Source organism: Meleagris gallopavo, chromosome 1 (genome assembly GCF_905368555.1).
Source record: "Meleagris gallopavo chromosome 1, MGAL_WU_HG_1.1, whole genome shotgun sequence".
Classification (NCBI taxonomy): domain Eukaryota; kingdom Metazoa; phylum Chordata; class Aves; order Galliformes; family Phasianidae; genus Meleagris; species Meleagris gallopavo.
Genome location: NC_139404.1, coordinates 57,566,395 through 57,593,435, shown reverse-complemented (window position 1 = coordinate 57,593,435; position 27,041 = coordinate 57,566,395). Strand labels below are relative to the sequence as shown.

Sequence of the window (27,041 nt, the reverse complement as noted above, 5' to 3'; positions counted from 1 at the left end):
ATAAAACTCTGCACCAGCAGAGGTGACAAACTTGATGTTCAAGTTCACTTTCAGACTCACCACCCACCACCTCACTGTGCTCACATCCACTGTTGGGGTTCAGCAAGCATTGATGAATGTCACTGGGTGCCATTTTCTTCTGTACGGAGGAATTCAATAACACACCTTTTCTTCATACACACTTCCATGTTGAACACCATTTTGTCAGACTGCCCCTCTGCTGCCACCTGTTACACGATAACATAAGACATAAAGAAATACTGGTGGAATGTTCAACCTCTACAGCCATACCACCAACATTCACCTCTGATGCTGTGGGCAAACATAATAAAATAGGAGGCATTACTTTCGGAGCAGTCTTTTATATCAGCCTATGTTCCTTTATTGAAAAAAAATCAGTTATTATAAGAACAACATTTGAAGCTCAACTTCAGTTTTGCCAAGGCTAAACACCACAGATCAAATTAGATAAAATAATCAGCCCTACCTGTAATGTTTTTTCCCTAATATTTCTGAAGAAAGAGAAGCTCCACATCTCATAGAAGCAGATTAAGAGACCTGGCATCCCTGTAGACACTTGGCCTGACTAATGACTGAAACAGTGCCATGTGAAAATGTTTATCTGAAGACACTGTAGAAATGAAGAGCAGTTTGCTAAAACACAACCACTAAGGCCTGATATATCCTGTACCTCTTCTCAAGTCACATAACATTGAGGAAACCAATTTTAGGATGCTACCGCTGTTGACATTGATACGATGACAAAACCTATAATGTTGGTAGACAGAATATTAAGCTCTCAGCTCTCGCAGACAGGAACACAGAGCTATGTATTCTTTTTGTTCATTTATGCTGCTTTTTAAGTTTCCACCAGCACATCTAGTCAGATATTTGCAAAGGAAGTTGAAGATTCCCGTGGGTTTTTCCATCTCTGCTTATTAGTTGCCATTCAAAACCAAGTGCATTAATTTATTTCTTCATTATAGAGAAAATGGTTGGAACAAATTGCCCCAAATTCTTCAACTCTCAAAAAGAAATTCTTATATACTGGGTACCAGTTGTGACAAGAAACTGATCCATGACACGATCCATTTATATAGAACTCAACCTAAAAAAATTCATCATCTCTTGTTGTTATGCTAATTTTGCCGAAGATATCCTGATAAGGAAGGTATCAGTTTTTGATGAGAAAACTGTACCAAAGCCCAGGAATTGGGGAAATTCCTACTCCTTATTTTCTTGTGATGGATGGTCCATGTGTAAGATAAATTACTCTGTCTCCCTTTCTGAAACAAAAGCAAAGTAACTTAAATAAATCAACTATGCTGGCCATCACTCTACCTGTTTACATATTTAAAAGTTTCCCCTGGCTATAAAGTTTTTTTCTGTTTTTTTTTTTTTAAGTCCCAATAATATACAAAGTATACATCCCAGTTTTAAAACAGAGAACTGAATGACAGAGTAACCAACAACCTACCATTATACACAGGTGAAATGTGAACATAAGGAGAAGTTTGACTTCACATTATGACAAATTAGAGTCTAGAAAAAAGCAAGTTCTGATAACATATTAAAAAGGGATACCAATATTCCCTACCATTAACTTGTTCTGAAAATAATTGTAGTGAAATTTCACATCTTCTGTGGGAAAAGTTTTATATTTTTATTTAATTAAATACCTTAATAGGTCGACTCTCATACTAGCTGTTAGCCTTTATCACTGTTGCTCTAGATTCTGAACAAACATGCTGCTCCAGCATCCTCACACACATCCACTGAGTACTCCCCTTCCCTCCCCTCTCCCAACACGACTACTGATTGATTTGCACAGCCACCAATGGGGAAAAACACGTTTTGAATTCCACAGTCCATTGTAGCTGCTCTCTGCAGCAAAAATGCTTATATATGCAGCAGACAGCTCTGCACTGACATGGGCCTCTGCCTTGCAGCAAAACTGCAGAGTAGCATTTCTCAGTCCGAATGGCTGAGAAACAAAGGACACCTAAGATTTTCTGAAAGAATAAATTCATAGAACATGTTTCATCCATCATCAGAGCAGGAAAACAACAAAAAACGCCTTCAGCATGAACACACAAAAGTGCTATAGAACACTGGAACACTGGAATTCAAAATAGTAATGATAAGAAAAGCCAAGATGTTTCAGCCATTGGGATTATGGACTATATCTCACAAATGCACACACAAATTTTGCTCATTAAAATACTGGATGTTCTGGAAAATAAGATATCTTGTTAAACACAAAAACTGTATGTAATTCTTAACTCTGCCTTATCCCTTCAACATCTAGGTTTTTTCCCCATACAGTCTGAAGCTCAGATGTCTATGAACTTGGCTTCCAATTGTTATTGAAAAGTGCTTTTTTTCTAATGCTAATAGTGAAGAATTGAACTCTAAATAGAAAATGGTCTGAGAAAAGCTACTCAATCTTTGTTCCATTTTTATATCCTTCATTTGCATGTCTAGTCTCCTGGTGCAAAGTGCTAAGATACAGCAAAGTTTGCTCCATCTTTGATCTGGCTTCTAGGTTTATCATTTTAACCTGTTTCATGGATGCTCTTCTAAATATTTTTTCCTATTCTTCTTTACAGTGCTGTTATGCCCAGTTAATTAAAAATGCCTGTTGCTAAGTCATCTTGCTCATTAAAATGCCTGGTCTTTAAGGGGTGCATTTGTCCAGGTATATTTTCAGTTATGCTGTATTAAAACTAACAACACTGGAATTGCAAGGACAAACATACTGTAAAAAGCAACAGCATTCAAGAAGTCTTCTATTTCTACTATTCCTACAATAAATTAACTGCCAACAGCTTAAAATGTAGATTAAGGACTGTACTGATTTAAGAAAATTAAAGGTTAAAAAAATAATAATTACAGTTTTCATTGTCTTCATTCAATGTCAAAAGTTCTGACAACTGTGATTCCCAGTCATGGATAACTTGCACTGGGAAGGTTAGGATAGATGCTAAGAAGATTTCTGCCCACAGCTCTTGATTCAGCTCTCACCCTACGAGTAGCTAAGTTAAGTTCCTAGAAAAGCAGTTTCTGTACAAACATGAGGTAAATTCCAGGATTTTAAAGGTAGAATATGTTTTCTTGGAGAAATGCAAGACTAAACACTGGTGGCCAAAGAACTGCTTCAAAATCAACACAACAAATGAAATGTGGATGTGATTACCATGTAAATTGTAGAAAATGGGGTTTATGAATGTAATTCTCACATTAAAGGGGACAATAGGTAGAAAATTTCTTAATGATCTCAAGTTGCACTAGGAGAGGTTTGGATTGGATATCAGGAAGAATTTATTCACCAAGAGGGTGGTTAGGAATTGGACATGTGGCTCATGGAAGTGGTCAGTTTCCATCCCTGCAGGTATTTAAGAGATGAGCGGATGCGATGCTTAGGGACATGGGACTTCATGATGAGATTTGGTAGCTCAGGCTGATGGATGGACCTGATGATTTTGAAGGTCTTTTCCAAGGTAGATAATTCTATAAAATATGCATCTGTTGTACTTGGTTAACAACTTTTACTCAAAGTTCACTGAGCTAAAATACTCAGAACAATCACAGAATCATAGAATGGTTTGGGTTGGAACGGACCTTTAAGATCATCTAGTTCCAACCACCCTGCTATTGCTCAAAGCTCCATCCCATCTGGCCTTGGATGCTTCCAGGGAGGGGGCATTCATAACCTTGCTGGGCAACCTGCTCCAGTGTCTCACCACTCTCACAGTAAAGAACTTATTCCTAATACCTAGTCTAAGTCTACACTCTGAGCTCTTTCGCACAGATGTTGTGGATGAATAGGACATTGACAGAGTGTTCAAACTATAGTAAATCTCAGGATAAAAAAACCTAGTACTATGGGAAATGTCTTCTAGTTTTATTATAAATGTTAGATTTTAAATAATAATCTACAATAGCAGGAGTCATGTCACTATTAATAGTTCTTATTAAACTTCAGGAGGGCAAGCTGAGAAGAAATGACTTTAATTTGCACCAAGTAATGTTGAAGCCACAAAGACTACCCTTAAGGATACAAATGAAGCAAGATTTGTAAAGAAGGGGCAGTATCTTTTATAAAACCAGCTGATAGCATCAGAAGAGAGTCCCAGGGAATCAAGCTGGTTTGAATGTGTCATAAGCAATCTTGTATGCTTTTGAAAGTTATCCGTTAATGAAGAGCAGATAAAGTTGAGTTGAGTACAAGTGTCAGTTCAGGTCAGCTCTGGCATGTGGGGAATGAACACTGACTGAATGTGGTATTTAGAAATTACTCAGGATGACTGACATTAGTTTTCAGAATATTACACTCTCTATATATCTCACTTCTGGCACTAATAAAAAAATCCAAAACCCTAAAAAACATCCTCAAACTTAACCTCTGAGTTTTGCAAATTGGAATCAAGGGAATTGCTTCCCCTCCAAAGCAACCACTTGCTAAGTAAGTGTCAATTTTATTTCACTTGAAACAGACAAGAGAGAATGGTCAATTTATATCCAGCTGTTAATAATGAGAACACAGCCTTAGAAGCACCTCCTTATTAAGCATACAGGTTGTACAGCCTTATTGCTGTAGGGTGTTTTTCACTTCTTTTCTTTTTTTCCTTTTCCCTCAAGTCATTTAATATTGCTTTGTAAATATTTAATTTAAATTTATCTTCAGAAATTTCATTAATTTATAAGGTTGCGTTTTGTTCTTCCATTTTATACCTCTGACATTAGAGGTTGGTATGCTTCCCATCTGTTTCATTTCTCTTTTTAAGCCAAGCTCTTTTGTGCAGTTGAGAAGGTTATTGACACCGACTGCAAAACACACAAAAAGCCTTTAAGGTGCATCAGGTTCTAGGAGATAATCCTTCAGCCAGCTTGCAGGCTAAGTGCACAAATAAGGAAAGAAGAAAAGAAGAGATGCTCTCAAATTGAGAAGTGAAATACAGAAAGGTTTGGGCACGGTCACAAATCTGTTGTTGTTGTTTTAATCCCAGTTGTAATGATATCTCACCCTGTGCCTCATACGTCTCCTCATGCATTCTATTTACTCCTGCTGTTCAGGAATTGTCTACATGTAGGTAGAAATAGCTTTTGATAATAATTTGCCTTAACTGTAGTTGAGAAGTATTTTTTGCTATATCTGTCATTGTGCTATAAATAAGAAAACTCAAGCATACACCTATGAGACATCTTTCAAAAATAGAGGATATATTTCTTCTGTAAAACAAAGTTACTACTTTGCTTTATGAAAAGGAGCAATGAAAGCTGAAAATAATTATTTTTTTAGGAATATGCAAGACAAAAAGGAAAAAAAAAGGAAATATGCACATACAAGCAACAAGAATTAACTCTGGGAAAGACTTCTATCACCTTATATTAGAAATAATTTGCTCCTTCTAAAAGGCAACCACATAACGATGGTCATAGCTCTTCTGGTTTAATGAGAAATTGCTGCTTAACTTTGGTAGCTTCCTGCATTCACTGCCCTGAGTGAATGTAGATGAATGTAGGTGTAGACTTGGAAGTCTTCTGCATTGCAGAAATTGAATTAGGTAATAGCATAATTCAGATTCTTGTATTTTTTTCCTGAATAAACTTCTACCTTAAAATAGATAAGCACTAGGTACAAACTAGAAAAAGGTTTGTTCTGAAACAAAAGCTTTGGTGAACGAACTGAAGTTTGTTCGGAATGTACTGAGAAATTATTTTCAGTTAGAGTAAGTTTATGAGAAGAATATATGAAGAAATCATTCAAAAGTAATTATATACATGCACCAAACTTGAATTTATCATAGGCCAAGAAATTATTTTGTAGACTAAGTAATGGTTCTGGATCCTTCACATTTATGTTCAGCTTGAGAAAAACAAAATGAGCTCTCTTTTAATGAATAGTAAGTTTGGTAGAAAAATTGATTTATGCTAGTGATTTTGGCTGACTCCCAGCTTCATACTATCAAGAAATACTTTGAAAAAAAAAAACCCAACCCTCTAATACATACACTTCCCATTCTGATTGGTCCAAAGCAGGCCACATTATCAATGTATTTCTTACAAAGGGAATTTGAGCAATTCTAGAGAAGGCTAGAGAAGCACTATGCATCACTGGAAACAATGCAGCTAGTCAAAATCTGCTTGGTATTAAAGAGCTGTCTCATACAAACTGTCTCATCAATTAACCACGTGAAGTCTTTAGGCTCCTTAAATTAGGACTAGATTAGTATCACCACTCATTTCACAATCACAGTTGCAATGACTTAATGTGTTATTGCTAAATCAAGTCAATTCAAACTTCCTATGCTGTTTCCATAATCAACTCTGATTCTCCTTTCCTTCTCCAAAATTTACCTCCAAAATGGAATAATGAACCTCCTTCTTGCAGAGCACCAAAAAGGCTTTGCAAATTCCTTTTTTTTGTGTGTGTGTGTTACTTATAAACAGCAAATCAAGGTGGCAAAATGCTGATGAGTATGCGAAGGTAGAAGCAGAGCTTCTTCATCTTTCACTTTCATCAGAAGAACAGATAACAAATCACAAAGACAGAAGTGGCTTTACTTCATTTTAAATGAACTTCTTATGTCCTCATCTTCAGTGTTTTGGAAGAATTATGGTCATAAAAATTATATGCAGATATGCATCCACTGTCATTACTACTCCGTATCACTCATCAATCAGAACAGCACGCAATACTACAAGTCCTAAGACTGCAGTTTTTAACTTAGGCTAATATGGAATCCCCTGCAACTTGAAATGACAGACTTATCAACTAAGAACAATCATACTCCCTAACTGAATAGCTTTAATGAGAGCTACATATTTAATTATAGTATAAATAACTGAAGATATTTTCTTACCACCTTGGGGCATTTTTAAGTTTACTTCTCAACTGACAGCTAGCATTTTGCTAATAGTAAGGTGTTTTACTTTATACTCTTGTTTATTTGTAAATACTGCATTACTTTATCAAGCTAGGCCTTAGAATTAACTTTATTCTGAGAGAAAACCTCTAAGCGAAAATAACTGCCTCCACCTTCCCCTCAGCCCCATTTTCTTCTTTTTTAATTATTAGCTGATATAAAAACAGATTAAAAAAGACAACTTAAAAAAGGTGCCTCTAAAAGGTTTTGTTGCTGTTGGTTGTGACTCCCAGCCCCCTGAAATTTTTTCACTATACTGAAGGAAGCAAGACTTGCCTTGCAAGCGAATCCAAGATGTTCCTTTATAAACTTGGGAATATCTTGTGTGCAAGAGCAAACAGATGCAAAAAGCTGCCTTGAAAGCTGTATGAAATAATGCAATCACTCAGCAGTCTGGTCATCAGAGACTCTGTGGAAGCTGAAGTCAGCATCATGTCCACTGTCCGAACTGATCTGAAATGTTCCTGCAACTTTCTTTCATCAACGTCATAGAAACCTAATAATTCCCTCTATTCTCCACGGTGCCTAAAAAGATGCTATCGTCTGGTGAAGACAATCAATTTACAGTGAAAATCCTAGTACATTTCTTTACTAAATGGGGATAATTATGAAGGCACATCCCACTTCTGTATCTACATTGACAGAAGTTTGGCCTCTGCCTCTTCACACTCTTGGGAAAATGCAAACCCTTCAGTAACCATCAATTCCTCCCCAGCCACTTCCTGAATTTTCACTAATGTAGTTTAAAATTAGCATTCTATTTCCATATTTTTAATTTGATTTTGCAGTACTAGCAAAACATTAAAAGTAGCTGATAGAGCAGTTTTATTTATTTATTTATTTAATGAAACTGCCTGTTGGGACAGCATTTGGCTTAACATTACTCTACAAAGGATTAAAATTCATGGCACTCTTACAAATGAATTCTAGAAAACTTCTGCAAGAGTTATTTACATCCGTGTTAAAAGCGTTCCTATAAACTGCTGTTAACAGGAATGAAGTAATGCATTTTCATACAATTAGCTCTAGCAAAACATCTCCTCTTACATTGAAGATTTGACATACATCTGTTTTTCAGAAGTGTTGTCCCCTTCTGTGAAGTTTTGTCATGAAGATGCATTTTATTAAGTTAATTCGAAGAATCCATTACATATGTACATTTGTATAGCCACCAGCATTCATGAGCATGGCTGCACCTCTCTTAGACTTCATTGAAGGGCTGACTGCCCTGAGGAGATCCCTCCTTGGTGAAGCTTTCTCCTGTGAACCTAGAATCTTCTGATGTGAAGAGCAATCCTCTAATGGGTGAGCAATCCTTTTCCCTTCCTTTATAGCACCGTTCTATCATGCTAGTCCTTCTGTCACCGCACCCCTGTTGTAACTCCTTTCCCATCATATTGATCTGTCCAATTGCTACATTTGACAATCCAGGCTAACAGTATTTGGTTTTGAAGTCTTTTAAGTGCTTTCCAAATAATGAAGGTCCTTTACGCCTCCCAGTTTATGGTATTACTTAGTGGAAAGCTGTTCCAAGATGCTCAATTGTAACAAAACTATTTTGAGGAGAATATACTTTTCTCAAAACAGAGAAGCAATGAAATGATTCAGTTAGGAAAAAAAAAAAATTGCTTTTTCAGGTCAACTTCAGAAGGAAGGGAGCTGAAAAATCATAGAATTGAAGAAACATAGAATGGGTTGGATAGGAAGGGACTTTAAGGATTAGCTAGTTCCAGCCCTCTTAGATAAACATGAGGTTATGTTAACAAGAACAGACAAAGTTAGTCAGCAAGAACATTAGCTGGTGTTTCATTCCACAGAAAAGCTCTCCATTAAAAACAAACAAAAAAAGATGGACACGGGAACTGATCTCTCTTAGTTTTCCAATACTGACTGAAAAGTTGTGCATATGGCACTAAGATCCTGTTTCCAAAATTTAGCAGATTTCCTTGGAAATACTCTTTTCCAAATTTATACCATTTCCCCACTTTAATACAGTATCTTCCTATATTTTTCTTCAGAAATCTATATTTTAAAATAAATAGTATCAAACTATTCAAACAATGGGTTTTAAATCACTAGTGACAAAGTTCTAACTGGAAGCTCAAAGTGCACAAGAATAATGAATACGCATTTTAAGACAATTTTATTTAGATTTGAGCTGTGCTTTCTGTAAACAACTCATTTAATTTATTTGATAAAAACTGAAGTAGTTTATAGTCTTCCTAACAAGCAATGGGAGTGACATCCTTCCATCCACAGAATGGCTCTTAGATCTGTTAATCATGATAAATTCTTCTATATTATGCATCATCATTTAAAAATGAAAACTGGAAACTATCAGGCTACAGATTTAAAAGCTTTACATATTTAGATCTCGTTTGAATTCTAAGTATCTGAATATTTCAATCACTGTGAATGCAAGTGAAAGGTTAGATGCCCTCCAGGCAACTAGAGTTGTAGCCAAAGAGATTAATAAAACATAGGAGCAAAAAGGGAAATAAAACTCCGGATACTCATACCGCACAATTCAAGTTTATTCCATTCATTCTTGCAACACAAACTTAAAAATACAGTATTATTTTGCATTCTGATGTCTATGAACCATGATAATGAACCCAATTGTGTCAAAACAGGTAACAATGGTGAAAAGAGGAAGTCAAATATCAAAATGCACAAAGCACTACTTTTCTTCCATCACTGCGTAGAAAGATGTTTATCCATTTACAAAATATAATTAAGACAAGTTCATCTTGAAATTTTGCATGCAACACTGCAATTGCTTGACCTAGGACACTCCACTCTTATCAGCCTCTTCTGCTAATATTTCAATATTATATTTGAAGATAAAGTTTTATTCAGCTACCACATCATTTTTCCCCATTTGCTCCCCTTAATAACAAGGAGCAGAGGGCACAAAATCCAAAATACATTTTAGGTTGTAACTTAGCACAAATTTCAAAGGTAAGGGTTTAAGAACAGCAATCTTCCAAACATATGTGAATCCAGTCTGACAATGTATTTAAATGCTGTTTAAAGAAAGTGAAATAATTTAGTTTGGTATTTCCATCTAGTTAGGACCTATACAAAGATACAGACAGCCACCTATCAATTTTTTCCCCCAGAATGTAGCTAACAAAAAGTGAATGAATGAACAAGCTCAGCTTCTAGAGAATTATAAAAGATTTTTTTTATTATTTCTTATTTTTTAAAGTCCTGGGCAAAACTATCAATCACTTTTCATGTAATGCAAAAAGAAAAGAGTATTTCTTCTTTACAGTCAAACAGCAAATGCCATCTTTTAACTATCTGGAAAGGCAGCTTGGGTGTATACTACAGCCAGATTAACATTTGTCTCACTGAAGTTTGTTTGCATTTTTTCTCTCAAACAAATTAAGAAAAAATAAGGTATTCACATAGCTATAGAAAAAGAGAGGCAAAATTACCTCAGTGAATCACCACAGGAGTTATACAAAGATGGTACTTCTTTACTACGATAATACTCACTTAGGTGAGTTGAAGGGAAGGACAGTAAAGAATACAGGGAAAAAAATACCAAAAACACTATAGCCAGAGAATTTGACACTAATTAACACAAAAGAACTTTAATAATCAAGTTTTTCCATGAAAAACAGATTGCAGTTTTCTAGACTAGTACTTTAATAGCTAAGTATTGAATAGCATAACATGGAGGCAAATTTAATTCAAAGGTGGTTTCTTTCATAGCTGAATAAAAAGTTAAACCTATATTTTGTGTTCACACTATCACAATGACATGACAATTAAGCACTGATCAGAGATAAGATTGAAGAGTTCTTTAAATAGTCACTGAAAGCACTGTTCACCAAACATGCTTCATCTTTTATCAGCAGCTCACCAATTTATTTTATCACTGACTTCCAGTCTTTCTGCTCTTCCTGCCATCCTTATCCAAGAAGCAAAGAGTAATTGCACTGTACAGTTTATGGTTAGAGTTGATTGTTTTCTCCATTGCTTTTCTTATGGGATGTGTACATGCAAATCAGTTTCTGCTCTCATTTTACAATCTAAATGCAAGGCTTTTTATATCTGAGACATTCAATAATAATATGCAACATGATTCAAGTAAAACTAAGTCTCCATTAAATATTTACGAGTGGTAGTCACCAGCCTATTTATTTCTACATACCCTCTCAATTTCAACAGTGATATCAAAGTAATATCTGCTACTTTTAAGAATTCAGCATGAGATATTATATACATTGTCTTCTGTATCCTGCATGTTATCATAAAGTTTGAAATCTGTATTCCAAATAAAGGAAGCTGTTTAAGTGTGGCATATGCTTTTGTTTAATAAAATCTGTTATTCAGACTTGGGTGAATAAGCAGAGAAAATTCTCAAAATAAAAGCCACAATCTGACATTCCTGAGAACTGTAGGATGTGACAGGAATCTCTACCACAATTTTTAAGTATCTTCCATCACAGCTGTCCCAGTACTGTCATATTTAGTGGTAAAACAAGTAAAAGACAATAGTTGATGTGATGTGGTTTCAGGGGAAATTTCAGAAAAAGTCCCATACTTTAATAATGAGATTTAACATTTCTTCAGCAAACTATGAAATACTAATTCAAAGATATCCACAATTAATAGTTTTGCCTTCTCCAGTAATAAGAGCAAGTTAAGTCTTTGATTTGTAAGTCTTTCTCTTTCCAACATCTCAACTTAGAGAGTTTACAAGTAACTCAAATGGTTACCAGAGAAGTTCAGCAACAGCATGTACCTGACATGAATGTCTAAGTAATTACTGTTCATTTTGCACAACTTGATTATCTTTGTGTACCAAACAGCTTGATACTTTTATAAACATCTGTAGATTTTATGTAAGGAAATTCCATCATACAGTCCTTTTAAAAGTAAGTACAATGATATTTTTAACTCTCTCAAACAGCTGTTTTAAGTCTCTATCCTGGAGTAGAACACACAAAGAGAAGAAAAACCTCAAATTCATGCTTCCAGAAGTACATTAGCAGATATTCTGGAGTGTAATAACACCATATCTCAAGTCATCTTTCCTGGATTACTCAAGAGTCAGAAAAGCATTAGTGTGACATCCAATTAGTCAATAAAAAAACCTGCTCCAATAACTAGTATCAAAAGTCCTCAAAACCGCAATACAAGCTTTAGTCAGAAGAAGAAAGCTACCCACAGAGAGAAAAGAGAAAAGCAACCCAGTCACCTACATTACTACACTTCAGATTATGGCAGACACTAATAGCATAGGACTATTGTCCTCTTCACAATTAGTTTCAAGTACATAGAACAGTACTTCCATCTAAGGGAATCTTTCAACGGAAACCTCAGTACTAACATAGGCAGTTTACAAGCCAAAAATTCAAGATCATGGTCTTCTTTTGTTTTCACTAGAGACGGGAAGAGATTGTGCACTGAAAAGAAGTCCTAGAGCAACACTGTTCATAATAGTTTTCAACTCTCTCCAAAACAACCACCTTTGATACAGGCCCCTAACTAGTCTGATTCATCAAGAATTTCCCTCCCCCCGAAGTATTTAGCTGAAGAAGCTGGAAGATGCAAAGAGTGACAGACAGGCAGCAGTGTGAGGCCACAGGAGAGACATAGAAGATAACAGTCCATCCGTCACTGAAGAAGAGTTTTGATTGCCTGGTTGTCAGTGGCTTCAAAGGCAGTTAGTCCATCTGGTCCTTTCACAGTCTTATCAGCACCCTGTAAAGACATTGAGAAGTACGGTGAATTCAAAAAAGGTAGGCTGTATTAGTATCAAGTGCATCACACCATTTACCTTGAATTTTACACCACAGTTTTTTAGTCCACTTTTCACATAGAAATTAAATGGGCCACATTTAACTATATAGCACACAGCTAACACTCAAACCTGATAACTAGAAAAAAAAGTCAAGTAATTTTCATCGAAGAGCAAGCTACAAAAATCAAGAAGTTAGCAATTAATCTAGGATAAAACCAGAAGACTTTTGTTTGTTCCCAGCAGCTACATACACAAATGCGGAAGTTTAGTCTTGAACTTCCATGAAATCTATAGCACAACAAGCTTTTTCACATGCCAACTTAAACAGTAAGCTCTAGAAGAGCTTACTTGAATAGTAAAGTTTTCTTTCTACATCATAAAAGATTACATCCCTCTAGCATCACACTTCTGTGGAAGGAAAATAAAAAGTCTTATTGCTACTTGGAGAAAATATCACAAAAGCCAAAAGTGAAGCAGCTTTTTAAATATTGTATGCCTACCTTCAAAACAACAACAAAAAAAGAAGGATGCAACAGTTTACTTACAGATCTCTCAATACTTCATAGAGGATAACAAATATGCAAGTGGGCAGTAGAACAGCAAGCACAGAAGCAGACAGTACCAAAAATATAGAAGGCGAACAAAAAAAAAAAACAAAAGGAAAGAGTCATGTTTGTTTTGAGCACTGTTTAGTCATATACATAAAATGGAAACCCAAACTAAACTGTAAAAGAATAGTTAAATTAATGATTAAAATGACTAGAGAATAAAGAACTACAAGAGACCAAGAAAGAGAGATTTCCTCAAAATAAGTGAAGATTCCAAAATATTTCCACATGAAAGATATGCATTCTTGCATTAGTTCAGTCAATTGACAGGAAGAACACTGCATACAGGTATATTTTGGCAAGAACACGAGTTACAGAGTTCTATCCTCAGTTTCATGTATTACCTATTCATGGAATAAGTACAGATCTAACCTCCTGTACATTACATGGAAGAAAATGGACAAAGTGATCATAAAAGATATCCCACAGTTTTCTGAGAACACACCAGACTTAAAAATTCAGGAGCTTCCTTACTTAAAGAATCACAGAATGGCTTAGGTTGGAAGAGACTTTAAAGATCATCTGGTGCTAACTCTCATTCTGTGGGCAAGGCTGCTATCCACCATATCAGGCCGCCATAGGTCCTATCCAATCTGGCCTTGAACACCTCTACAGATGGGGCATTCACAGCTTCTCTGAGCAGTCTGTGCCAGTGCCTCATCATCCTCTGAGCAAAAAATTTCCACTTAACATCTATGTTTAATCTTCTCTCTTTTAGTTTAAGGCTATTCCCCCTTCTCTTACCACCACTGTACTGGGTTAACAGTTTCCCTCTTGATTTAAAGCTCCCTTCAAGTACTAGAAGTCTGCAATGATATCTTCCCAGAGCCTTATCTTGTTCAAGCTAAACAAGCCCAACTCCCTCAAGCTTCTTTCATAAGAGAGGTACTCCAGTGCTCTGATAATCTTTGTGGCCCTTCTCTGGACCTGCTCAACAGCTCCACGCTCTTCTTGTACTGGAGGCCCCCAGGCCTGGATGCAGTATTCCTCACAAGGGCAGAGTACAGGGAGATAATCACCTCTCACACCCTACTACCCTTTCTTCTTTTGACACAGCCTAAGATAAAGTTGGTCTTTCAGTCTGCAAGCACACACAGCAGGTTCATGTCCAGCTTTTCATCCAACAGCACTGCAAAATACTTCTGCACAGGGCTGCTTTCAGCAAGTTTTTCCCCAGTCCATAGACATATCTGATATTACCCTGACCTACGTTGAACACTTGGTCTTGTTGGACCTCATTAGGTTCACTCTCAAGGCATTCTAGATCCCTCTAGATGGCATCTCTATGCCATCTATGCAGAGAGTGACCCATCCTTCACCTTGCATTATAGGTTAAAATACTTTCACAAATTGCAGAACTCTCCATCAGCATGCAATATTTAGGATTAAAAGACAACTTGAAAGAGCTTTTAGTGAAAAGATAAGACTGTTTTACTGTAATGTAATAATGTAGTTTGCTCCGAAAATAATGCCTCCTGTTTATTTCCATGGAAACTACAATAGCTACAAAGAGCACAATATCACTATTTGATAAACCAAATTCTAAGCTACAAAATACTCTTTTTTAATATAGTCACCACCACTAACTATGCATTAGCCAGTGATGAAGAACCAGTGACAAAGAGCCTGCAAGCTGTGCTTGTACAAATTTGCACTAGTGCAGGTTATCTGCTGTTGCCACTGTTGAAACACACCACTCACTGCTTCACTGTCATCACATCTACTATTTGGTTCAGCAAGCACTAATGAATGCAAATATGACACACCTTTGTTTTGTATACACTTCCATGTCAGACATCACTCTGACAGGCTGCCCTTCTGCTGCCATCTGTCACATTGCAACAAAGTTTAATGGAATATTGGTGGGAAGGTGCAACCTCTACTGCCATACCACCAACATCCACTCTTGACAACATGGGCCAACATAATTAAATAGGAGACATTAGTTTCAGAGTGGTCACCGTGTATTTGTTCAGAGGAGTTAAAGAAACACAAAACTTGAAGTTTTTAAAACATTTTTACTGAATGTAGGATAGGAGGACAGCAACTACTTAAGGAGGACATCGTTTAATAAAGTCAGTGTTCTTAAGTTAGGAGAATGGCCCCCAAAGCTAAGCAGAAAGATTCCTGCCTGCATTCAATAGGAGAAAGAAATAATAAAGTTCAGGTCACGAGAACTTTTATTTTCAAAAGCACAGCACTACCTGAAAGGAAATTTAATTAAAAGTTCATAAAAACAATAGATTCCACAGTATTCTCTACTTCCCTGAAGTAAAAAGGTAATAATCTCTTACATTATGTTCTTTTCCTGTGTGTGTATTTCTTTATATATACACACACACTAAAAACTGTTTGGCAGGATAGTAACAAACAAGAATCTTTGCACTCTTATAATACCAAGTATTAAAACATGTTGCAGGGAGCACAGTAGTTACTAAGGTATATCTGCAGTTCAGAAAAAAAAAAAAAAAAAGGCAGATAGTCAACACAGAGCTGTTACTAAACTCACTGGAACTGGAAATACCCAGATGAAGCAAGCCAATAGAAGGCTGACTTACACAGCAAGGAGTGAACTTCCAGAATCAGGTTCCAGATGAGGTTATGGAGGCAAATGGCAGCTGGTTGAAAAAGGATGTGGATAAATTCCTGGACAATAAATTTCTGAGCACATTCTAATGTGAGTAGACTTGCAAACTTCTATATAGATGTGAGCCTCTAAAATCCCTAATACAGCAGAGGAATAAATGAGCCAAAGTAGTAAAATCTACAGTTTTTCCTCAGAAGACATCCATTCTGCCATTCTCAGAGGAAAAAGAAGGTTCTAAATAAAAAAATCCCATTTAATTAGGTAACATGTTTTTAGCAGTCAGCAGAGATCAAGTTGCTAGATATGCTACAAAAACATTCAAAGTATTCTGTTATAAGAACTTCACAACAAATTGAGACCTTCTTTAGACGCATTCAAACTGATTGTCCATTGTAATCCTGCTAGCTTCTCCTGCAATACACTCAAGAAAAAAATCTTTTCACATGAGAAATATACATCAAGAACACAAAACAATTTGAATTTTATTTGTAATGCTGAAAAACTTAAGTATCTCTGCTATCCCTGCAAAAATTAAAAGGAAACTGAAATGACTGAAGTTACTTCCTTAACTAATAGTACTCATTAATTGTTATTTTGTTTTGTACAAGGTTTTTACCTTTCCCTTGTAACGTGAGCTAAACACACATCTGGTATTTGAGGCAATTCATTTCCATATTTGTCAAAAGCTATTGAGAATTCATTTCCTCCGTAAGAGTACAATATCTTCTAACAGTATGTTACTTAACAGTAATAACAGTAAAAAGACAGAAGTGAAAGAACTGAATATGAGATATGACAGTTCTGCCCTTCTTTAAAAGTACTGTATGCTGCAAACCGCTTTGCAAACTAATTGTTTAAAATGGCAACAGATATTTTAAAATGTCTCAGTCCCAGAAGAAATACTGTAAAATTGATAAAAATAATTACTGTTAAGGTAGTATTAAGACAGGAGGCCCTATCTTTGAACTTTAAATGAAAAGTGCTCTTTAGACTAAAGCTGACTACATTCACACTGTTTTCTTCTAATATACTGTAATACATTTTCAGCAAACTCAACCAGCATTTTGTTTTAAACAATGCAAGTCAAACTGTTTACACAAAATAACCACATCTAGGTTATATATGATTTCATATACAAAAAAATGTCTGAGCTTGAGTATCACCATCAACTATGGCAGCATGTGAAGCCACAGCTCAAAGTAACTTAGTCATAAAACCATAACTTGTTTTTGCAGTGTTTCACGAATAAAAGAAAATACTGCACAAATAAAACATACGGAGTTAAGTACATGCAACCAACATAGTAAGTAAAAACTTAAAGAAAAAACAAACAGCTGTAATAATTATTGCTTTGACTTGTTTTGGAGTACTCATTTGTAATCACTAATTAATATTAAATAATATTTCAAATACTTTCTATACCACCTAGTAGGTGGTACAGAATATAATCATTCCATCGAATGATTCTTCTTCATAGCACTTCACTGCTTTTGGTGAATATTCCTACCTTCCACGGTCAAATGAAGCGTTAGAGGGTTAATCTGCCTTTCACAGAACACTACTATTTAAATGGTTGCAGAGAATCTAATTGAGCTAAATCCTTTGATTTACACAGCTGTTATTATCCTTCCAAAAACAGAAATTTGTATTTTTGTTCTTCAGTAATCCTGCAATTTCTGAAGTCACTGTATCTATAGGGTTTGCACTGCAAGGTCCTGTTAACGAGAGAGAGATGCAGGGGTACAGTGTGCACAGTGCCAAACAACTGACCCATGTCAGATCATAGGCAGCTACAGATGGCTCCAAATGAGACCCACTGCTGCCAGAGTTGAGCCACAAACAATGCTGGGTGTGCCTCTGGGAGAAAGAAAAGCAGTTTCTTGAAGAAAGAAACTGCTGCATGACAGTAGCTGGGAGAGAGGAGTGAGAGAAACAGCCTTCCAGTCAGCAAGGTTAGTACAGATGTAGGGTAGGAGGTGTTCCAGGCGCACAGCAGAAGCTCCCTACAGCCCAGGAGAGACCCATGAAGGAGCAGGCTGTCCTTTGCAGCTCATGGGCACCACATGGAACAGATCTCCACATGCAGCCATGGAGGAGGCCTAAAGTGCAGCAGAGGACATGGCCTGAAGGAACCACAGATCATGGAGAGCCCCCACAAGAGCAAGCCCAGACCAGAGCTGCAGCCCATGGAGAGGAGTCCCACAGTGAAACAAAAGATCCAGAGGATCTTCCACCCATGGGGACCTATGCTGGAACGCTTCCCGAAGGATAGACCCTGCAGCACAGAGCAGCACTAGTGCACTGTTTGGAAAGTACAGTGCTTGGAAAGCTGCAACCTGTGGAAAGCCCATGTAGGATCAGTTTGAGAAGGACAGAATCCTGTGGGAGGGACCTCATGTGGAGCAGGGGCAGAGGGTAATCACGAAAGAGCTGTAGAGATGAAGTGTTACAGACTGACCGTAGCCTTCATTGTCCATTCCCCTGTGCCCTTGTGAGGAAGAGGGTAGAAAAGGGTGGATGGTGGGTAAAGGTGTTCTTAGTTTGCTTTCTGTTCTCACTGCTCTTGTCTGTTACCAATACACAATAAAAAGCATTCATCTTCCTCCTGCCAAGTCTGTTTTGCCCCGACAAGCATTTGTGAGCAATCTCCCACTCCTACTATGAACCAATGACTTTTTTCTCCCCATCTTATCTTCTCCCCCTGTCCTTCTGAGGAAGCAGAGTGAAGTGACACAGTGGAGCTCGGCTACATACTAGTGTGAAACTATCACAAGGAATTAAAACACGCACAAGATTAAGGAAGGAACTCTACATTGGAGTTTTCATGGTGTTCAAATTTTAGTATGTAGCCAAATGCCACAGGACCTGCAGGTAGTTTGGAAAAGTTAACTATGTCATAATTTGAAGTTGTGGTTGACACAAAACATAATTTAATGCGTTCATAAGAAGAAAGAAGGAAGAGGAGGGAAGTAAGGCCTAGGAAATTTAAATTCATATAAAAATAATCAGTTCCATTTCCCTGAAAATGCATTAGAAGAGAGGTAGCATAACATGGTATACACTGTTCTAGCAAGCATAATATTCTAGACTTCATTATCCCTACCAGTGAAATTCCTTCTCACCGAGCGTATAGCAATAGCTGTTTTTTCAAGAACCTATTTCACTTCACTTCTCACCTCCTCAAGTCTCATTCCGCCTATAATTACAGCTAAATATTTTCTACACAAAGGTCAGAACCTTGTTATTAAACAAAATCACTGTGCATTTGGATTGTTACTGCCCCCTATTTCTTCATAAAGATTTTCAGTATTTAGTGAAAATATTTTCCCAATAGATATTCAAGAATAATCATGATGTGTGGCAAGGGAGAAAACGAAACCACTTGTGCCTTTGGAAGTGAAGGTAAAAAGGCAAACGTGGGCATAAAATATACTAAAGAGCCAGTTAGACAGATTACAGCTTATTTGTCACATCTGTTCCTTTTTTTTTTCTTATTCTCAAGTTTCATCTGAAACTCATCCATCCCTACAAAAAAAAACATTGCCACAATAGAGGCAACAAAGTAAGCAAGCAGTACCTAGCAACAAGCATTTGCCCTTTACAAGAGAGCAACGCAGACACTAGGTGAGCTGTAAAACAGAAAAACTGAGTTCTAATTGTACACCTACAAAAATTACAAATAAATCCAAGAGACAGCTCTCTGGAACAGGTATGTCACAGTGCAAGAGCACTGAAAAATGTCCTAAGGTAACAACAGAAGTGAAACTGAAATTAGTTCTGTTCTGTGTTGAGTTGGCATCAGTGTTTCTCCAATTCCAGTAACTAACGCAAGGAACTAAATTTACAATACAACTTAAATTTGGAGACCTCAATTAGCAGGACTCTGGATACAGAAAAATAACTTGCAGCAGGGACAAGTGACAGGTACTGTCATTGTCAGTGATATACATATGGCATACAATGCCAGGGCTGTTGCAAGGAAGCAGCTAAAACATGCATGGAATAGCATTAAATGACTGAACAGAATCCCCTGTTCTCCTGGCATTGGCTGAGCTGTAACATGGGACTGCATCATGGATACTAGTACTCAGAGTAACAAAGCACTTCAAAATAGAAATGGTAAGAAATACAACAAGTGATAAAGGCATTCCTTTATATTATTGACATTGATGCACTAGTAGAGATTTATATCACACTTCTTTAAATTAACCCAAAACTTACCCTCAAGGCCTGTATTTCCAATTTCTGTACAAGATACAATCAAATAGAGCCAAACAAACACTGATGCAAATTCAATTTAGTACGAAACCATACACTAAAATAACGTAGAAATCCTGAAATTAACTCACTGACACTTTAAGCATTACAGCCACAGTAACTATTAATCAACAAGAAAAAGCAGCCATGTGGGAACATTAGCTATTAACTTGATTAACGTTTAAAAAGCAGAGGTCAGTAATACACTCTAACTGCTAACTCCATATAAATAATTTAAATTTTATGAATTTAAAACCTGCACCTCTGGAAGTTCTCTCATAATATGTTCCCTTGAATAGCATTCAGTACATTTCAGTAGCATTCTGAGCTTTAGGCAGAAAAGCAACTTTTAATTCATTAGCAGTTCACTGCTTGGAGTAACTGTACCAAACATTTGTAAAATTACAACAAGCTGTAGGATGGAAATCATGTAAAAGAAATAGGTAGAAATTTAAATATTTGACCACTGGAATCCGAGGCAGAGAATATTTAGTAGGTTTGAATTGCATTCTTTCCAGTTTGAAGAACAAAGTATTTACATAGAATGTCCTTTAAGATATTAAGATTCTTCTGTTTATGCATTATGTGGGGACTTTGTTGCAAAGGACTACTTTTGAAGGGAGCCCTCACTACAAAAGAGAATATGAAGCCACCTAAGCTAGCAATAAGACTAACATCACGGAACAAGGTAACAAAACGATATGAAAATTTACTAGTCTGCTTATTAAACAAACTAAGTTTCCAGAACTGAGGCTTGTATCAAAAATGCTGTTGAATCAGACAAGACAACGAGAGGACAAGAGTCTGTACTTATGTCACAGCTCTGAATAGAGCAGATGCTCAGAAGGGAAAAAAAGTGTTCTCTTAAATGGTTACATGATATACCTCGTTCAGCAAATAAACACAGCTTCATGAATGCCATGAAGATGAATATGAAAAATGTTAGAATTGTAATCTAGTTATGAAAACAAATTTGAATCCTAAATTCAAAGTCAAAGCATTTCTTTAGAGATAAATTAACATTAGACAGGGTTAGAGATGCAAAGAAAAGAAAGATGACCTGCACATAGCATCAGGACAGTTAAGAGGAACCATTTTACCACAGAAGATGACGTTATGCATAGCAAGGAATTTATAATCCTTTGGTTGATTGACTCAGATATGTTCACATACTGAAAACAATTTTAACCTGTTTTCAAAGAAGTGAGGCATAACAAAGAAAATGTATGAACAGAGACAAAATATTTCTACAAGTAACTACTGCTTTGTAAAGTAGGTCACCTTTGTAATAACATGAATCAAAAGGAGACTAGAAACAGATTAAGACTATTCTGTTCTGGATGAAATTTACAAGCTCTATAGCAGAAAGAATTTGCTGCTTTCCTACTTACTTTTACTTTTCCAACCCAGATGGGTTTTCATCCACCTGGCAGAAACAGAGGGAAAACACTCCTCTGCACAACTCCATTGGAGAGTCCATCATGAGACACTTTAGCAGCTGCCAGAGCTAAATCCCACCCCTCTGTCTTCTGAACAAATACACTTGTATTCTTGCCTGATGTGCTCTCAGCTCTCTTCCTTAACTTCTCAGCTAGATCTCACAGTATTTTTAGTGGTTGCTATCCCTCTTGCTCCACTGCAAAAGTCACAGAACCTTCTCTTTCAACTAACTTTTCCACTACAAGAGTACCTTCTCTCTTTCAGTAATGTAAACAGCATTTGTTTGATGCTCTGAGCCTAGCTGAAGCAGTGTAATCTTACTGAAAAGAAATCATAGTAACATACTCGCTAATGGGTAACTTTTTCTAAACATTTGTATCTCACCTTTGACAGAAGCAATTTCACACAGGAAACATGGCCCTCATAGACTGCTGATAGGAGTGGTGTAATATTGTGTTTGTCTGGAGCCTGTAAATCGAGAAACAGTTATTTGAAGAACTATTTCACACAGCATGAAAAGGTTTTGCTTAATTTTTTAGTTCTATCTTGCCAACAGAAAAATGAAGTAAAAGATTTAAAAATATTTTCCAGAAATACATTCCTTGAGAAATTTTTACTCCTTTTTTAAAAATAAAAGTTGTGGCAAAGTCATGGCATAAAAGCAGTTAGGGAACTGTAAGATTTTTCCTCCTTTAAGTCTGCATAGTATCGAAGAGTTCACACTCATATTTACTGTTTTGTTTTTTTTTGTTTTTGTTTTTCAAATGACAGAAATTGCAATGTTTCATTTGAGAAGTTTTGTCAGTTTAAAAACAGTACCCGTAATTCTTCCATTTCTCAGACAATCTAGAAAGCTGCTTTGGCCTGAAATGTTCTCCAGGCTTTCACCTCTCTAAACTATGGTCCTGGAAAGGATAAGAAAAGGAGCAAATGAAACATCCTTATTTTTCCTGCATTTTATGCTGAACTAGGAGTACTCCCAAGAAAATTCTTATCTTTCCAGGCAACCAAAAAAAGTTTGAGAGACATTCTGTAGATGTCTCAAATGTATATTATTTTCATATGATATACATTAGATAGATGTGCATTAATTTTCATATAGGTGTTCTAAAGCATAGGATTTGAAATGTATGGTTAAAGTATTTAGAAATTTCATGTAATGGAGGACTATATCATTTTGAAGAGCCATACAGCTCACACAAATCTTTTAATGACACAAAGCTGTGCAGGTGGAGTCACAGCAAAGCTTCCAAAAGAAAGAATGTCTCAAATAGATCAATAAAATATGAAGAGAGAAGTACACCAATTTAAACAGAGTTGGTCCTGTCCTGGTCAAGGATGTATTATAATGTTGGAAGGGACTCCAGAAGACAAATTCATTAAGTATTTAATATCTTCATTTAGATGCAATTGTTCTATCTTTCTAATAACTGTCAAATTAAAATTAATTTTTATAAATAGTTTTTCCTATGTGTATCCAAAAGTGTTAGAACATTTACTAAATGCAATTTTAAAGCTTGTAAACTTTAGGAGGCCACCTCTGAAACATTCTTAAACGCATCAAGTTGCTTGTTTCATCTAACTCTTCCAGTAATCAATTAAGCTTATCTCTTACACGAGGGAAAAAAAACAACATACATGATTATAAATTTTGATGTACATACATTAATATCAGCTCCTTTCAATAACAGAAATTCCAGTATCTCAAGCTGCCCACAGTCTGCTGCATAGTGAAGAGGCTTCCTCCCACCTTCAAGTGTCCGGTTGACATCTTCTCCCTTCAATGTAAACAACAATTCATAAGTGAAATTAAGAGTTATTATACCAAAAAGAGCTTGAAAAAGAAATCCAACAATACGCTGAAGAGTGTTCCATCCAAAAATTTAAGGCATCGCCTAGCAAAAGTAAAAATTAAGTTGCTTGATTTCCTTTCCTTCTTCATTTGCACATTTAAGACTGTGACAGCTTCAGCTCCTTCTCCCACACTGCATCACAGGTTAATGAATGCCCAAATGCACTACGCAACTTGACAAAAAAAAAAAAAAAAAAAAGAGTATGGGAGAAACACTAATGTTATTTGCTTTGCTTCTCCTACCCCTAACTGGGATCTTAATTATCTAGCTACTTTAAGTTACTTTCCCCGCTTTTCACCCATTGAAGTTCTGCACACAGAGAAGTCGCATGCATAGAACTAAGCATCACATCTACTAGCAAGTGAGTACAGACCATCCATAATCCAAAACCCAAGTGTAATGCTGTAATGGGATGGAAAGTACCACAATAATAGTGGGGTGGCAAAGTCTTTGGCTACAGCAAATAAGAATGAGCCCAAATGCAGCAGCTGTAGACACAGGAACGAAGGAAATGGCCTCAGGTAGGCAGGAATCTCCAGCAAGATACCCTTGCCTCCACTGCCAACCCTTAAATGAGGTCTGTGAAGGGGTAGATCCTGGCTCCACTCCTGGTCTCTGAGCACTGCATGCACCTGAGCTCCCCTGAGCTGGCCCTGCCTTCTCACCAGGTGCTCAATCACTGGTTCAGGCCAGGACTTACCATTTCCACTATACCAATTAAGAAACTTTCCATCCTATTTTATAAGTAGCATTGCATCTTCCAATTCCATAATATTAAACAGAGGTCTGAAGACAGCCAACCAACTCAGGACAAAGGAAGTTACATTCTAACGCCACTCATACTTTGGGTTGAGACATCTCTTAAGGCCTAAGAGAAGTTTAATTTACTGAGTGCCTAATCAGCTTTGTTTCTTCACCTTGGGTTGTGCAACTAAGGATAAACTGATTTGCTGCACTTCAGTGACAAGGAGTTACTAAATACCAAATATTGGCAGGCATATGGTAAGAGACTTCTTGTTCATCTGTGCAAGTGAGCTTAGTATTTTAGGTTGCAGCTAAATTTAGCACCTTACCTCAAGTCTTCTGCCTCCACAAAAAAACAATCAAAGAATTTCAGCTGCAGCACAAACTAGCAGTTCTCTGTAGAATCTCTGAAATACTCTCAAATTTCAGATTTCAAATTTCTTCAAGTTCAAAGAATAGAGTGAACTGCATCTTCCAGACAGCAGCTCTCTTGTGAGAGTAGAAGGGCAGGCTGTCATAAAAAAATCTTATTCTGTATTTGATGCTCTATATTGTCACAGTTCTATACTGGAGGCTAGGCAATTCCCTTCTCCTTTCCAATAGGCTATTTGACTCTTTCCATAATAAGCTCCCCTAAAAGTCAAAGCAAATGTTTAACTTCTAGTGTTTAACTAGAATACTGTATGTTTTCTGGTCTCAGAAATCAGGACTTTGTTCTTACACTACTGAATGTTCCGGCTTCAAAGCAGTAAGATGAGAAAACCTACAGGTTTTTACCAACCAACAGATTCTAAAGAATGTTGGACATCAGAAAAAAAGTTTTACTATTACGCACGTTCTTCACAACAGCAATGTGTTGTACCTCTAAACAGTCCACCAGAGCTTCAGCTATGGATACTCAACACTGTACAGTACTATGTGAAATCCCAGTAAGACCAATTCCAACTCTGTGACAAATTACTTGCTAAATAGTGTTATCAGCTCCACGAGTCTTGTGACACAACTCCTCCCTTGCTTTGCTAAACTGCAGGACAATTTACTGGCAAGGGAGTGTTAACAACTGCATTTCAATAAATAAAAAAGAAATCATTCAGATCATAATACACTAACAGCATACAAAGAGTCACATCAGTCTGAAAGGCACATAAGCTAAGTGTGCTGCTTCTTTAGCTAATAAATTAAACTTCACTCATTATTTGCATCTCACCACTTCCTGTCAATTTTAAAACAACTGGCATTTGAATAGCACAGGATGTTTGCAGATATTCCTAAAACACCTGTAACATCTGTCACACACAAAGACACAGTAAATAAGGGGATAAGAGAGAAGGACAAACAAGCTCTAACTCTGGAGACAATACAAAGTAAGACAACAAAGTTCACGTTCAAGAGAATTATTTGTACTATAGAGTCATGTTTTAAAATTATGACAGTTCAAAGCTCGTCTTTTTTAAGCTGATAAATATTTGGCTTCTTGACTTACTATATTTTTCTTCTGAAATAATATACAACAGATCCTTCTGCTTTCTCCTACACTAGTTACATGAAAAAATCCTTCTGGACAATGAACTTCAATGTCATCCAAGCAGCAAGTTTTCTAAGTTGTCCTTACAGACAAAGCTTGTTTACAGAGGTGAGTACCTAACAGACACTGCAAAGATGTCCCAATAGCACTGAGGAAGTTTATCAGCAGCATTCAAACCCAAACTATAGCACTAAAATATTTTAGCTGGAATCAACAGAACCAAGATACATTCTAATAATACATATACATATATATACTATATATATATATATATATAGATGCAAATTGGTAGTACACTGGTATCAAAGACAGCTGCAAGCAGCTTTTTCCTTGGCTACACAGTGTTGTAAAACACATCAAACACCATAGACAAGGTTGTCAAAGATCATCTAAACAAGATGCCATTCTCCTTTAAATGTAAGGCCATGGGTGTTGATTTTTGTCTTCAATGAATACACACTCAAAGTTGGATTTTCTTGTTCTTCCATTTGAAGTAACTGTTCAGCTATCAGGTGGAGATGCTGAGTTATATGGGCAGATGGGTTCTCAGTTTTGAAAGACTGGTCAGAAATGACAGACCACATTTTGCACAGCAAACATTTTGTATATATAGTCTTATCTAATAAGTAGTAAATATGCACTAGAGAAGTCAACTTTCTAGAGTAGAGTTCCAAATTCACACATAATTGTGCAAATGCTAGTACAAAGCTGGGAAATGAATCTGTCTTTGCAAACAGAAACCATCACATATTTTATTGACTTTCTAGAATGCACTGAGTTCACTTAGTTAGAATTGAGGCTAAGTCTGGCATAAACTAATGTCCTTTGTTGATCACAGACCTAGGTCACAATCTACTTAGTAACATTAAAAACCAGTTTAATGCATGAAACATGAGAACCAGCAGTTAGCAGGTATCTGCTTTAATCCTCTCTATTAACATTTGATTACAGGTAAAGAAAAGCCTCTCTCTGAATCTCCAATTACTAAACAAAAAAGGATATAAAATGTTTACAACACAGGCATCTTGTGTTCTACTTAGAAAACTCACATACATGAAGAATAGTAGATGATTCATTTAGAAGGACTTTAAGTAACAGCTTAAGTTGAAAACTGGCTATCAACACTCAATGAAAAAGGAAAACAAAAACTTGAAGCTTGACTCTAAATACTTCATAAGTTCTCCATGCTTTTTAAATAACTAATAATACGGTTCATAAAGACCTCTGAAAGCAACTACCACATTCATTTCCCACAGTGGAGCAATTAAATCCATAAAGAGACCTGTTCCAACTACTTTCTTAAGTGAGCACTGTCAAAATTACAAACTCTTTATTCT

At 36.5% G+C, this 27,041-nt stretch overlaps 1 protein-coding gene across 1 annotated transcript in view; it reads right to left on the bottom strand.

Moving 5' to 3' along the window:
- Positions 1-9,445: 9,445 nt before the first annotated feature.
- MTPN (myotrophin) overlaps positions 9,446-27,041 on the bottom strand; it is a 37,676-nt gene continuing 20,080 nt past the window's right edge. The window contains exons 2-4 of the mRNA XM_085229128.1: positions 23,247-23,360; positions 21,967-22,050; positions 9,446-12,650 (exon numbers count right to left, since the gene is read on the bottom strand). Of these exons, the coding sequence (XP_085085254.1) occupies positions 12,564-12,650; positions 21,967-22,050; positions 23,247-23,360 (285 nt within the window). The 3' untranslated portion in view covers positions 9,446-12,563. The remainder of the gene's footprint in view (positions 12,651-21,966; positions 22,051-23,246; positions 23,361-27,041) is intronic.